The sequence below is a fragment of the Pieris rapae genome, chromosome 10 (assembly GCF_905147795.1).
Source record: "Pieris rapae chromosome 10, ilPieRapa1.1, whole genome shotgun sequence".
In the NCBI taxonomy this organism is placed as follows: domain Eukaryota; kingdom Metazoa; phylum Arthropoda; class Insecta; order Lepidoptera; family Pieridae; genus Pieris; species Pieris rapae.
The window spans coordinates 10,352,739-10,366,465 of NC_059518.1; the positions used below are offsets into that span (position 1 = coordinate 10,352,739).

General features: G+C 38.7%; 1 protein-coding gene across 1 annotated transcript; it reads right to left on the reverse strand.

Moving 5' to 3' along the window:
* Nucleotides 1-219: 219 nt before the first annotated feature.
* Nucleotides 220-11,434, reverse strand: LOC110999253 (phosphoglucomutase-2). The gene is made up of 12 exons (XM_022268223.2): nt 11,111-11,434; nt 10,851-11,018; nt 5,440-5,531; nt 5,047-5,292; nt 4,608-4,830; nt 4,308-4,492; nt 3,992-4,206; nt 3,494-3,615; nt 3,170-3,346; nt 2,363-2,459; nt 1,712-1,865; nt 220-458 (listed from the first exon to the last, which is right to left on the reverse strand). The coding sequence occupies exons 1-12, from the start codon at nt 11,177-11,179 to the stop codon at nt 365-367; spliced, it is 1,842 nt and encodes a 613-aa protein (XP_022123915.1). The 5' UTR covers nt 11,180-11,434; the 3' UTR covers nt 220-364.
* Between the last annotated feature and the right edge of the window lie 2,293 nt (nt 11,435-13,727).

A 13,727-nucleotide genomic window follows, 5' to 3' on the forward strand; every position in this document is an offset into this window, starting at 1 on the left:
ATACTGGTACATGATCATCTATATTATACTTTAGTAATAATATTAACAAAGTCACTTCTGACATGTATAGTAGCACTTTTTTTTTTAATTATACATAAACGCCAGGTGTTCTTTGTGTCTTACCAATATAATCAAATCTCAAGGCAGTACATAAAGTACCATTAATAGTAATAAATCAAATAGTATTACGAATGAAAAGGATTATTAAAAAAAAACAAGTTTTGTTAAATAATTGTTTAATAAATGTAACAAAAGATATACTTTGGATATTATCACAAATGTTAGTATTCGTGAATAGAGAACATCTATCACAGCTAATATCGGTAACTCAGATAACGGAATGTTTTTTTAAATACAGTAAAAGTTAACCAATAAGACCATTTTCTTTGGGCTGAATTAATTCGTCGATAAACTCCTTGACCATGACCTCCAGCTCCATTTTTTTCGCCTCTTGAGCGCTGAAAGCATAGAATCTTAAATCAACAGTCCTCACTGTAAATCTTCAAGACGAGTCAAAAAGTGAAATCAGCTTCTGCGTGCTGCCTTCATGCGAGGTTCGAACCATGGCTGTGCCAATGATTTTTATCTTTGCATTGAACTTGAAAATATCGTGAATATGACTTGTTCGAATTCAAAAATTAACAAATTTATAAATTAGCGATGCTAAGACAGTGGAGTAGCAGCCATAGACAGCGCCTTTTTTCGAATATCAATAAAATTATTACCTTATATTTAGTAGTTATTAGTTATTATGGTAATATTATTAGAAAAATAAACACCACCTAGCAAGCCGTACGGAGTGAGAGGTTAAAAAAAGGAGTGGCACAGCGGATTGGGGTAAACGGCTGCGCGCAGCGAGTCGAGCCAATGCCTCCTCGCGCGAAGCAGCCCCCATCAAGGGCTATATAGCCCGCCCCCGTATCGCCCTGTATCAGCAGAGTGTGAAAAAATACACCACCCGAAGGGGGCACATGCCCCGTACGGGCTTAGGCATCCCCCTCGCGAAGCAGGATGTTACAAGAACCACGACGAGATTGGGGTATTCTGCGTTTGGCTCTCGGACGTGTCGGACGTTTTGGATGTGTTTAGTTGTTGTTCTATGTATTAGTTTCGGCTATTAGTGGTGTTATAATTTTCGGCACGTAACTTGGCAAGAGTCGTTAGATGCGCAGAAGTCGTTTTTTAGGTCTTTTGAGGTCAAGCGGGACGCGGGGTATGACGTAGCGCCGATCACAGCGCGCTATTGGTGCGTCAGTCGACCCTCCCGCACCGCGTCTACATTACGTTCGCCCCCACTACGCCATTACGCTACATTATTTTAATAATAATAAATTATTATTAAAATAATTTTTAATAATAATATTTTTTTATTTATTTAAAAAATGCATATTATGTTTTATTTATAACACCTAATAAATGTCACGAATTCCTCCGCTTTGTTTTGTGTACAAGATTAAAAATAAATGATGGCAATAACCATAATGACAATCAATAAAAGTGAACAGTTTTTTGTTCCAATAAGTGTACGATGCGCGAACTTGCCCCCACTACGCCAAAACCTTGCCAACTTACGTGCCGGGGACTATAACTATTATTTTAAATAAAATCATTTTGTAAGAAATAAAACTTTCTAAGTTTTTAAGTGCTTTTTTTAATACATATTTATCGCTTCTGATCCCTAAGAATACAGTAAAAGCAAGTAAAAGCTCACCAAACGGTATCGGCCTGGCAGACGAGTTCCGTGTAGTACTTGAGCTTGGGCTCGGTGCCACTCGTGCGCAGAGTTACGCTCAGCCCGTTCGAGCAACGGAACGACATCATTTCCCCGCTGCTGTACTTCTGGTCCAGGCCGGTGCCCGACATTTCTGAACAAAATATTCACAAGGGCCGTTTAGCACTAAATGGTTAGAAAATTTATCACTGACTTCAAAAAGAATAAGGTTATAGGATTATACTCTGATCTTTAATTTCGTGGAATTCTGAAATTTCATAAATGTTGCTACTAAAAAACTTTTCCACCGAAAAAGAAAACAAAATTGACCCCAATAAAAAAAATGTTACGTATAATGTAATATTTACTCACTCAAATGACCTAATACAAATATAACAAATATTTCAATATCACAAACAATAATATATCGAATTAACTTTGATAATTTTATTTTATTCCTTAGCTGGCAACGCTGACAAATTCTAACTTTAATATGGAGCATCTCAATTAATATAATGAATACATTCAATTACAAATAAGATGTATGTAATCTCTGACATGTCAAAAAAATGAAAGCTATCAGAATTCTACGGAATTAAAAATCAGAGTATAGACAGTTTTTTTAATGAAGGTCTCAAAACTTGAACTCACTCGCTTCTCCTTCTGTGTCGCTTTCTTCGGGAATCTTCACTCCGGCCGTAAAATCATTAACGAACACCACTTCGCACGGGCCCACTGTTTTTGGATACTGAAAGAGAAAGTCAAATTTATTAAAATCAAGACAGATACCGGCAAACATTTAAATTAAATGTCCTTGCCTGCGCAAAAGCGGTTTTTAGGTTTCAGTAGGAGGGGTGGGGGGGACTGACGTGTCGATCACGTGATTGGTTTGGTCTCAGCGCGGGAAAAACGTCTACTGATCTGTTAACGTTTTTCCCGCGCTGAAACCACATTCCTTTGACTCTTAAGTACACAGTAAAGCATCCAGTAAATTAAATCGCACTTGGCCGGTTTTCATTTAAATTTTTGAAAGTAGTAGATTTTATATTTAACAATTTACAATAATATCTGACATACACTAACAATCTACAAAAATTAAAACTATTTTTATCCACGTAAAAAAGTATTCTACAGAAAAAAAATAGTCAATTTTTCCCCCTCTCTCTTGTTTAGTGCTCGAGAAGTTTGCCGGTATCTGTATAATATTTGTAATTACAAAAAGAATATTAATTCTACGCATATCTTATAAATGGGATGAACGAATTTTATGTAACAGTTGTATAAAATATTTATAAAAAAAACATTTAAAAATAAAACCACACTAAGATAAGTATTTTATAGATTCGTTCGTTAAAAAAAAAAGAAATCAAGCGGACATATTTCTGAGTCCGTTACAGCTTTTTCTACTTTCAGCATCGTTTTAATACAATGTAATAGTTAAAACTTAGAATAACTCACAAGTCCTTTTCCATGGAAATTCCTAATCCGATGAAATATCTTCTGTACGACGGTCGCTTCGTTGATAAGAAAGTACCCGTTGTACGAGACGTGATAGCCGAAGTCACGGTACAACACTTGTAGTTGATTTTGAAGACTTGAACCCTGAGAGTAGAGGTGAGACGCCAGCGATGCCACCTGGAATCGAATCATATTCTAAAGTCTAAGTTTGAAGCCTGGAAACTCCTGGAAATTTATACAGCTTAGCTAACTTGCTTATTTTTACCAAACCTTGTGTAAATAAATATACAAAACGATAATTAGTATTGATGAAAGAATGTGTACCTGAACGGCAGCCGAAACCCCATCCTTGTCTGGGACACTGGGACTGCACATGTACCCAATGGCCTCTTCGAAGGCGAATATTGGTACTTTCCCTTCCTTCTTCAATAGTAATGTCGCGTTGCCTGGGATTTAATATAATTAAGCATTATTTTTTAAATGTTAATATTGCTAGTTTGTCAGAAGAAAGCGTATGGCCTAATATGAATAAAAATTCAAATTTATAAAGTGCATTTGAGAATTTAGCATGAATGATAAACATCAATATTAGACCAGAAATCCTGTTTTTTTTTATAGAACAGGTAAACTTTAAGGGCAGGAGGCTCATCTGATGTTCAGTGATACCGCCGCCCATGCACACTCAATGCCAGAGGGCTCGCGAGTGCGTTACCGGCTTTTTAAGAAATGGTACGCACTTTTTTTGTTGGACCTTAAGTCAAATTGGTTCGGAAATACTTTAGTGTATACCTGTTCCGGTTCCACATAATGAAAATTTCTCACCCATCCATTTAAATCCAGTGAGGGTCTCGACAAAAAGGCCTTTGCCCCTTGAAATAGCTGCCAACATCTTTGAACTGACAAAACTGGCCAACAGGTACACCGGCTCACAGGCACCGGATTCATCAGATTCAGCTCGGATTAAATGCTGTTTCAATAACCACCATCCCAGAAGAGAGCCCATTTCATTGCCAGAGAAAACTTTCCATGATTTTGTACTAAAATGATATAGGAATATTAGACAGTCAAAATTGCTAGAAGTTTTTGCCCAAAAAAACATGAATTTGGATTAATAGAATGAAGTAACTTGGGCCCTCACTCAATATTATATTCAGCCACTGCCAGTCTATCTGCATCGGGATCATTCACTAGTACCAGTTGAACCCCATTTTCTTCTGCTAAAGCTTTACTCATCTCAAGGCATTCTTTTTCTTCAGGGTTTGGGAAGACCACAGTCGGAAAGTCAGGGTTGGGATCTTGTTGCTCTTTTACACTTAGGGGGACCTGAACATGTCAAAGCCGAATAAATGTGAGGTTGTATTACTAGAAAACTTAGTATTTTAATCAGTGATATTCTTTATTAAATATAAGAAAAATTATTCTTGTCAATAGAATCTACCTTTAGATTAGCAGCCTCAAAAGCCTTCAAGATAAACTCATATCCGACTCCATGCATTGCACTATACACAGTAGATATTTTAGCCCGTTTATTCTGTTCCAGTACATCATTATGAAGACTACTTTGAATATAATCCATGTACTTAGTGGTGACTTCCTCCTGACAGTTCTTGACCATTTCATTATTTTTCAGCTCATCAATATTCCAATGATCATCTGGGATCCTAGAATTATCTGCTAAGAATTAAACTTGCCAAACAAAATTCAAAGTAAATAAAGCCAATTATTTATAAGGTAATTTTTATTATTTATATTTTATGGAAAAACAAAATGTATTGTTGGATACAATTTACGAGAAATACAAAACAGTTAATACCTGAGATATTATCATAAATTGGACCAACATTTATTACAAGTATGCATTAAAATGAACTACTCACTCTAGACAATTTAAAATTTCATCCAAAATACTGTCATCATGTGGGGAAATCACTTGAGACCCATTGCCCCAGTAAACTTTGTACCCATTGTCCTCTTTCGGATTATGGGATGCTGTTACCATAACTCCTGCAGCAGCACCATAGAGGATGGTTGCGAAAGAAACCAGAGGTGTGGGACAAACTAATGAAAATAGATGCACTGGTATTGATGATGAAATAAATACTTTTGCTGTTAATTCTGCAAACCTAAAATATGTTTTATTTATAGTATCTTATTTTTGTTGTATTTTTTTATTATCCAATGTCTTATACATTTATTTTTAGGGATCCCTTATCACATGCTTAGTTTAGCAATATAATAATTTGACAAAAATTTAAGAAAAATAAAAATACCTTTTGCTATTATATCTCCCATCAAATCCAACCACAATACCATTGCGTAATTGACTTTGAGGACAAACTTTTTGGACGTAAGAACATAGTCCCTGAAATTGACAAATAAAATGTTCAGTGTACTATTGACTTTTCATGAGTTTCATGAGTCAATATTAAATTTAAGCAAAAATCAATCATGTGTGTATTTGTTTTAAATATTTATATGCAATACTTGTATTGGTTGGTTAGCCAATCACCCACCACGACACTCGCAGATATACTAAGGCCCGCACGGTATAGTACGTTTAATCGTGTTCGTTTGATAACACCCGTGCGGTAACCTAAGTAACCTCGGTGCGGCTTTGTATACCGGTGGGGTTTGACTACGTACTCGTTTGTCAAGACGGCTTGACGTAACGCTGGTACCGCCTCGACCCACGCACCCCTGCTAGTGCGTAATTGTAGATGTTGTCTTGAAGTGAAACTGCGCCTTGTTCTTGTTTATTGCTTCGCCGATTATTCGTGGATCACAGCTCGTTGTCACGGGATAGAGGAAAGAGCCCGAGTCTCTACGCGCGTCTGCACCGTGTCACGTCTGAACCGAGACTGCGCGTGTGCACCGTGTCAAGTCTGAACCGCGACTGCCCCGAGACTCGCCCGCGCCGAGCTTAAGTACTACGCAAGTATACCGCGACGAGAGCTACGCTTACATACATTTGCGCCGGTATACCGCGTCGAGAGCTGTGACCCTTTTATTCGGCGAAGTATTCTATTTATTTATTTAATATATTTACATTCATAACTGAACCATATTTCTCACTTAAATCTGTATACATATTTTGTCTAACTTATAACTCTTAACACTCGCACTTAATTTCTATTTATAGAGTTACAATTTTCAAACCTAACTTATAATATATTTATATTTCTATTTATGAGTCGCCAACATTCTCCCCCTCGTGCGAAGCACCGTCGTTCCTGCACGGCGACTCCGCAGGCACCAAGATCAGGATCCTCGACGATGGTCTTCGTAACACTCCCCCTTTGGTTGCGACGTCCACGATTTTGGTTATTCCGTCGGGCCCGGGGTATGTAGTTTCGATGATTCCCCTCGGCCAAGTGCATCGTGGTAGCGTTCGTTTTACGATAAAAACCACGTCGCCTGGTTGCAGCTGCTCGCCTTTCTGTAGTCTAGTCGTTTTCCTGGGTAGTAGTTTGGGCAAGTACTCCCGTAGCAATCTCTTCCAAAAGTGATCAGAGAGTCGTTGGACGGACTTCAAAACTTTTCTGCCCACCAGCTTTGCATCAGGAAAATGTAGTATGCGCGTAGCTCCACTGGATCGTCCATTGAGAATGTAGTTTGGTTTTAGCGCCTCCCTTTTCGAATTGTCAGCTAGGTTCGTGATTGGTGTAGAATTGTCTACTTGTTCTGTTTCCAACAAGGTTGCCTGTAGTTCAAGTCTCAGCCTAGATATTGATTTCCGAGACTTTACTCTCGACTTGGCATCAACGAGGTATTTTCCATTACCTCCAGTTGCGGCTGCATACGCTGTCTCACTCGCGTCTGTGACAGTATGCAGCTCCCCCTCAGTGCAGAATAGTGACACACATCGCGGCAGCCGATTATCTTTTATTCTACCAATATACTCTAGGTAGCTTTTCAGAGCTTCGGTTTCGTCTTCAACGATCACTCTTTCGTTCGACGGCCATCCTCGTAACTCAAAGTGCGCTTTCATGTGGATCAAGTTCACTGGCTGTATAACTCGTTGGTTATCGTCGACATAGTGAAAACTTTGCAAATAGTCATCCATATAGCGATATTGCTCTATTGCTTGCGCTGCTTCTGGATATTTATGTACGAAGGCCTTTGCATTTTTGTTTTTTATATAAATCGTGGCACAAGGTGACGCAGCTTCTAAAATCACTGATAACATTCTGTTATCTTTCACTAGCGCTTTCTTGTCTTTTCGCCAAAGGAACCTGAGACTATTTCTGTCTTCTTCACATATATTCACTCGCGGTAACATTTCTTTTTTATCGGCCGCTATCGATACGAGTTCTTGACGTACTCGCAGTGACACTCGTAATATTGACTGTAGACCGGTCCTGAAGTCCGGTCCGCACAACAGAATGTCGTTGAGGCTGACTCTGTTGTGATTGGCTGCACCATCGAAGACAATTCTTAGCTGTTTCTTCACTGAGAAGTGAGGCAAGTACCACTTTTTGTTCGATGTGCTGTCGGCTGTTACTTCTTCAGCGTAGTTGCTTTTCAACAGATCTATTTGCGTGCTATATTCATTTTTAAACTTAGCGTCCTCACGCAGATCTTTTTCTATTCCTTGAAATCTGTTGAAGGCCGCTGAGAAATTGTTTGGAAGTTGTACGTCTTTCCTTTTCCACAATAGTTCGACCTCGGATCTGTCATCTTCCAATTGTTGACTATTTCTTTTCAATATCTCTAGTGCTTGCTGTTCTATATTCGTTGACGGCTTCTTCGGCTGAACTCCTAAAGACTTAATATTAAAGTGTTCTCTCACTGGCTGATTTATTTCGTCGTCGACGACGCTTGCGTGTGCACATGTGTTCACATAATTCATCGGAGACACGCCATTGCTATCGTAGCCATGGATAACCCATCCTAACTTTGTTCTTGACGCCACCGGCTGCCCTGGCTTTCCGCGTCGTATTTGTAATGAGACAATATGTTCCCAATTGTCTTGGCCAATGAGCAGCTTCGGCGCCTCAGCTTTGTAGCACACGTCTTGCAGTAAACCCCGCAAGTGCTGACACTTCTTAAGTCGGGTTTTATCGATGAGTTGTGGGGTTAATTTCAGCTCTTTGATAGTCCTTGCCCGCTTAAGTGTGCTCTTCTCGCATTGTCTTATCCCTTTTACTTTGATGTCTACAATCATTGAGTCGTGACTTTTCATTTGCCCGCCGCCGATAGTTTCTATATTTAAGGTTTCGCGAGGACCCTTAATACCGATGCTAGCAGCCACATTTTCGTCGAGCAGTGTCACCGTTGAGCCTTCATCTAGCAGCGCCAGTACTTGTTTGCTCCGAGTCGGTCCGTAGATCTCCACCTTAAGCATCTTTAAAATAGCCTTCGGAGTACTAATCGTATTGACCGTTGCTGTCTCGGTCGCTGCGTCTTCATGACATTGTTCGCTCTCCGATGTCACATGTAAGAAGCTGTGATGCCATCTTCGACATAACTTGCACGGTGGTCTTTGGCATGTTTCTTTCCGATGCTTTCCAACGAGGCACTTGAAGCAAACCTTAAGCCTCTTAACCGTTTCCCATCTATCGTTGACTGCCGCATTTAGAAATCTTTGGCAGTCTTTGAGCTTATGGTTGCATTCACAAACTGGGCACTTGATTTCTTCTGGTCTACTCTTTTCAGCAATATTAAAAGTAGCCTGTTTCACCGGTCTTTTTATCGTTGCGCTCGGTCGTACCATTTTGCTGTCTTCGAGCACTGCGAATGCGCCGCATTTATCCGCTTCTAAATTGAGGAAGTCGCTTATTGTTTGAATATCTGAGAACGATTCCTCTCCCCTCGCAGCCGTGTAGTCGTACCATCTAAACCTCAGAATCGCAGGCATCTTCTCTATGATAATTTTCATGATTTCCGGTGAGTACAGGTATTGCGGTTTCTTCAATCCTTTTATGGCGGCCACACTGTTGTTTATTTGGCTTGCGAAAACACATATGTCGCTGGGATTTTCCGTAGTTCTGTGAAGCGCTTTTAATTTCTCAAGTTCGGCTAACACCAATGCGTCGGGTCTACCAAATCTTCGGCGTAAAGCGTTAATAACTTCTTCCGGCTTTGCTTCTGAGTACAAGAGGCTCTTAATACTCTCTCTCGCCGTGCCTTTAATCGCCTTACGCAGCCGCGCCATGTTCTGAATATCCGAGAACATGGGAGATGTATCTTCGTATACGACCCTGAACGCTGTCCATTCGGAGCTGTCCCCTTCAAATATTGGCAGCTCTTGAATGTATTTCGGTTGCGGCATTACATGGTTCGTCATGACTTCCTTTATTGCTTCGGCTATTGCTCGAATGTCGCTCTTTGTTTCTATTTCTTCTGGCTTTTGTTCCGATGAGCGCATCCAGTTTGCTACCTTTTCTTCATGGTCATCGTTGACGTTTTCTATAACGGAGTCTTCCTCTTCCGTTTCTGCTTCTAATCGTAATCTGGCCAGGCGTGCTGCTGCCTGCGCTTCCCGCAGTTCGCAGCGAGCCAACTCTTCTCTGGCCTCGGCTAGTCTTCTTGAGCTGGCTTTTGATACGGTTCTCGATGCGGCCCGCCGGGTATAACCCGCTGGTGTCAGAGTCAATGCTTGCTCTGATTGGCTGGCTGCGCTCGTCGACGTGGACTGCTCGATCTTTTTCTCTTCGCCTGTGGTCTGAACTTCGGACCCAGTGGCGGAGGTAACAGTCAACGTCGATTCTCCTCGCTGCATCCCGTTCTGTGATCTTGTGACTGGCATTTTCTTCTCGCAATATTCACTTCTTGATGACAACCGTTGCAGGATCCGGCTCGAAGGACCACTATTGGTTGGTTAGCCAATCACCCACCACGACACTCGCAGATATACTAAGGCCCGCACGGTATAGTACGTTTAATCGTGTTCGTTTGATAACACCCGTGCGGTAACCTAAGTAACCTCGGTGCGGCTTTGTATACCGGTGGGGTTTGACTACGTACTCGTTTGTCAAGACGGCTTGACGTAACGCTGGTACCGCCTCGACCCACGCACCCCTGCTAGTGCGTAATTGTAGATGTTGTCTTGAAGTGAAACTGCGCCTTGTTCTTGTTTATTGCTTCGCCGATTATTCGTGGATCACAGCTCGTTGTCACGGGATAGAGGAAAGAGCCCGAGTCTCTACGCGCGTCTGCACCGTGTCACGTCTGAACCGAGACTGCGCGTGTGCACCGTGTCAAGTCTGAACCGCGACTGCCCCGAGACTCGCCCGCGCCGAGCTTAAGTACTACGCAAGTATACCGCGACGAGAGCTACGCTTACATACATTTGCGCCGGTATACCGCGTCGAGAGCTGTGACCCTTTTATTCGGCGAAGTATTCTATTTATTTATTTAATATATTTACATTCATAACTGAACCATATTTCTCACTTAAATCTGTATACATATTTTGTCTAACTTATAACTCTTAACACTCGCACTTAATTTCTATTTATAGAGTTACAATTTTCAAACCTAACTTATAATATATTTATATTTCTATTTATGAGTCGCCAACAACTTGTAAACTATCGACATAGCTAACATCAAAATACAATTGTTTATTTCATTTTCAATTTATACATCAATCTTAAATATAATACTTAAATACCATTAAGTAAACCTATGTTTTTAGCTGTTACTGTACTGTATAGAAAATAATATTCATATGCTTTACCTGCGCTGTTTGTAACACAACTACATCATTCATGCACATGTAACCAGCACCCATTCTTCCACGAAGTCCAGCTGTGCCAAATTTCTGTCTACTTAACATTGTTTTCTTTAATTTATCCCATCTGCAATACTCTATATCTTCAAGAACTTCGTGGCGTGTAATAGAATTCTAAAATAGTTATATATTATTAGATATATAAAATCTGATATACAAGTTTAAAAATTCGCACCATTTAGGTATCCACATAAAAAATCACAAACCTTGTCGAGCTGAAGCCAGCCGTGTAAAGCATTATTTAAATTAGAATCTCCACTATTAATTGAAATCATTTTTAAATTTCAATATGAATTTCAAAGTAATAAGTTTCTACTCCACGTTCACTCAAAACATAAGTAACAACATTAAAATCTCGCAATATGGGGGGCAGATTACTCTCGGGTAATCGTTAATGAAACCTTGAACTATGAGATAAAAGTTTTCTTTAGATACTGATTACTTTGTAATAATAACAATTAATAAACAATGGATTTGGTTCACAATTTACAACTCGGCCTTGGCCAACAAAACTTGCCAGCCGCAGCCCGCAAGAGCTGTTAGCTGTCGCTGCCACTATCAATGTCAAGAATTGATTGTCAGTGTATCAGACATTGACACTAAAAATATTCTCTGTTAATTTCATACTAAATACATCTACTAAATTATTTTTGCATTTAGCATTCTGTGCTCACAAACTGCGTAATGTTTTGCTGCGTTTGGAAACCGTTATATGTTTGCGCTAGCCACTAAGCCATGGGGTCGATCATGCTAAAAAAATACTCGTTTTTCTGTTACTGTATAGTTATAAATATTATAATATAATAAAAAACATATGTGCAATTCACACATGGTAGAAGTGAAACCTTCAAAAACTTTTTTTTGATTATTAATCATATACAAGTTAATCATTTTCCATTATCTGAATGTGTGTGTTCTTTTAAAACAGTATATTTTAATGATAAATTTTAATTTATAAGTTTAGTATAAATTTTTAATTTGGCAAAAACTAAAACATCGAAAGTTTGAAATTCGATCAAATGAAAAAGCGGCAGTAAAGAGAGGCTGTATAATGCCTGCTATCTCATTTTCTCCCACGTTAAATCCTATGAATATATGTTTCTGTCTCCTTTTACTGTCGCTTTTTCCGTTGCATTCGGTTTGAAATCACAACGATTCTAATAGAAGTTTCACTTCAATAATATTATATGTGTTCTAGTAAATTATCGGACTGTAAATGCAGAAAACATTAAAAAATGAGCTTCAAAACTTGGCCCCAACATTATACGCAATCGCTTAGTTTAGCTTATAGCTTAAAAAGTTTAGTAATTATTTCGATAAAATTTCAGGGGGTTTTTTATTATTATTGCATATATCAAACCGGTAAAAACTGATTTAAATTGAATTTCTAATCTACATTAATCAGTATAAACGAGTTGAAAAGCCAGATATCAATATTGAACTTGTTGTCTCCCGTTTCTAAAATTTCATAGGTTATTAATGTAACCTGCTTGCCAGGGTCACACTGATTAGGAAGTTGATTTTCCAATCAGTGGCCAATCATTTAATTGTAATTGCAACACCGGAAACGACCACTCCACGCCCCTGGGGTTGCCCCTGCACGTCCGTCCGACAATGCTTTTAATTCATCGGTACATGCTCTTTTTGTTACGGCTTTAATGACCTTTAAGTGGGTTTCATGTAAATAGGACTTTACAAATACAAAATTGTCCTATAAGAATTGGCAATAAAATACAATTGAGCAACCCTTTCTTCTGAAAAGCGCGGTTCTCCGCGGGTCACGGTGAATTATTTTATTAGACACTAAATTTGATTTACTAAAAATCAAATTCTAACTTTGTTTGTTAATTTAGTTCTTTCATAAATGATACTTATGAATACGAACGAATGATACTTATGAAATGAAATAAAATAATAATAACTCACAACCTTACAAACACTGATATTAAGAGTCCGTCTTTCTTCCGATAGGTTTGAAAAAAGTAATATTTTTTGGAAAAATATGTACAGAAACAACAAACAAACTACTGTTGAAAAGCACTCACAACGCGTAGAAAATATAGAAGTTAGTTTCATATAGTATATTATTATGTTATTTTGAGGAAAAAACGTTCATATTTGTCAGTCGTAGTACAGAAATACCTAGATTTATTTTTTTCTTAGCATAGATATTAAGGCTTTGCATTTGTGAGTTTCGCTGTAGCAACAAAAAAAAATTTATATAAACAGTTTCTAATCAGTTTATTAGAAACGTCTTTTGAGGACTGCACCCCGATTTAAGTTACATATAAGAGTCCCTGAAGTGATAAGAGAAGTTACTTTATTATTTTCGTGTAGAAATTTCAAGATCGAATTTCAAAATCGGTGAATTTGTACTTAAATACAAAAACAAAGATGGCCGCCACACTTGGCTAAAATTTTGACGAGGCCGAAGTGAGTTTGGTGCTCCAAACTACTATATCTATACTGAAGAAAAATTTACTTAAATATAGTTTTCACTTTCACTAGATTAGGGATAAATCCCTATAGATAGAACTATGAAACTCGGAATTTTCTACACGTTGCTCTGGTGGTTTTGAGCGTAATAGTTATATCGTTGAGGCCTCGGTATGCTAGAGCGACCCCGGAGCCTCTTTAACACTCGCAACGCGTATTGTTCACCAGAGATTCTTGTGTGGATCGAGACCTCAATTACCCCTGCTACTGCAATAACTCCTTTTCCAAATTTCCTAATAATATTTTATATAATTTTCTAATATAAAAAATAAGGTGTCTTGAATTCTTATATATGAAAGGAATTACTTATTAGTTTATAAAAAGTAT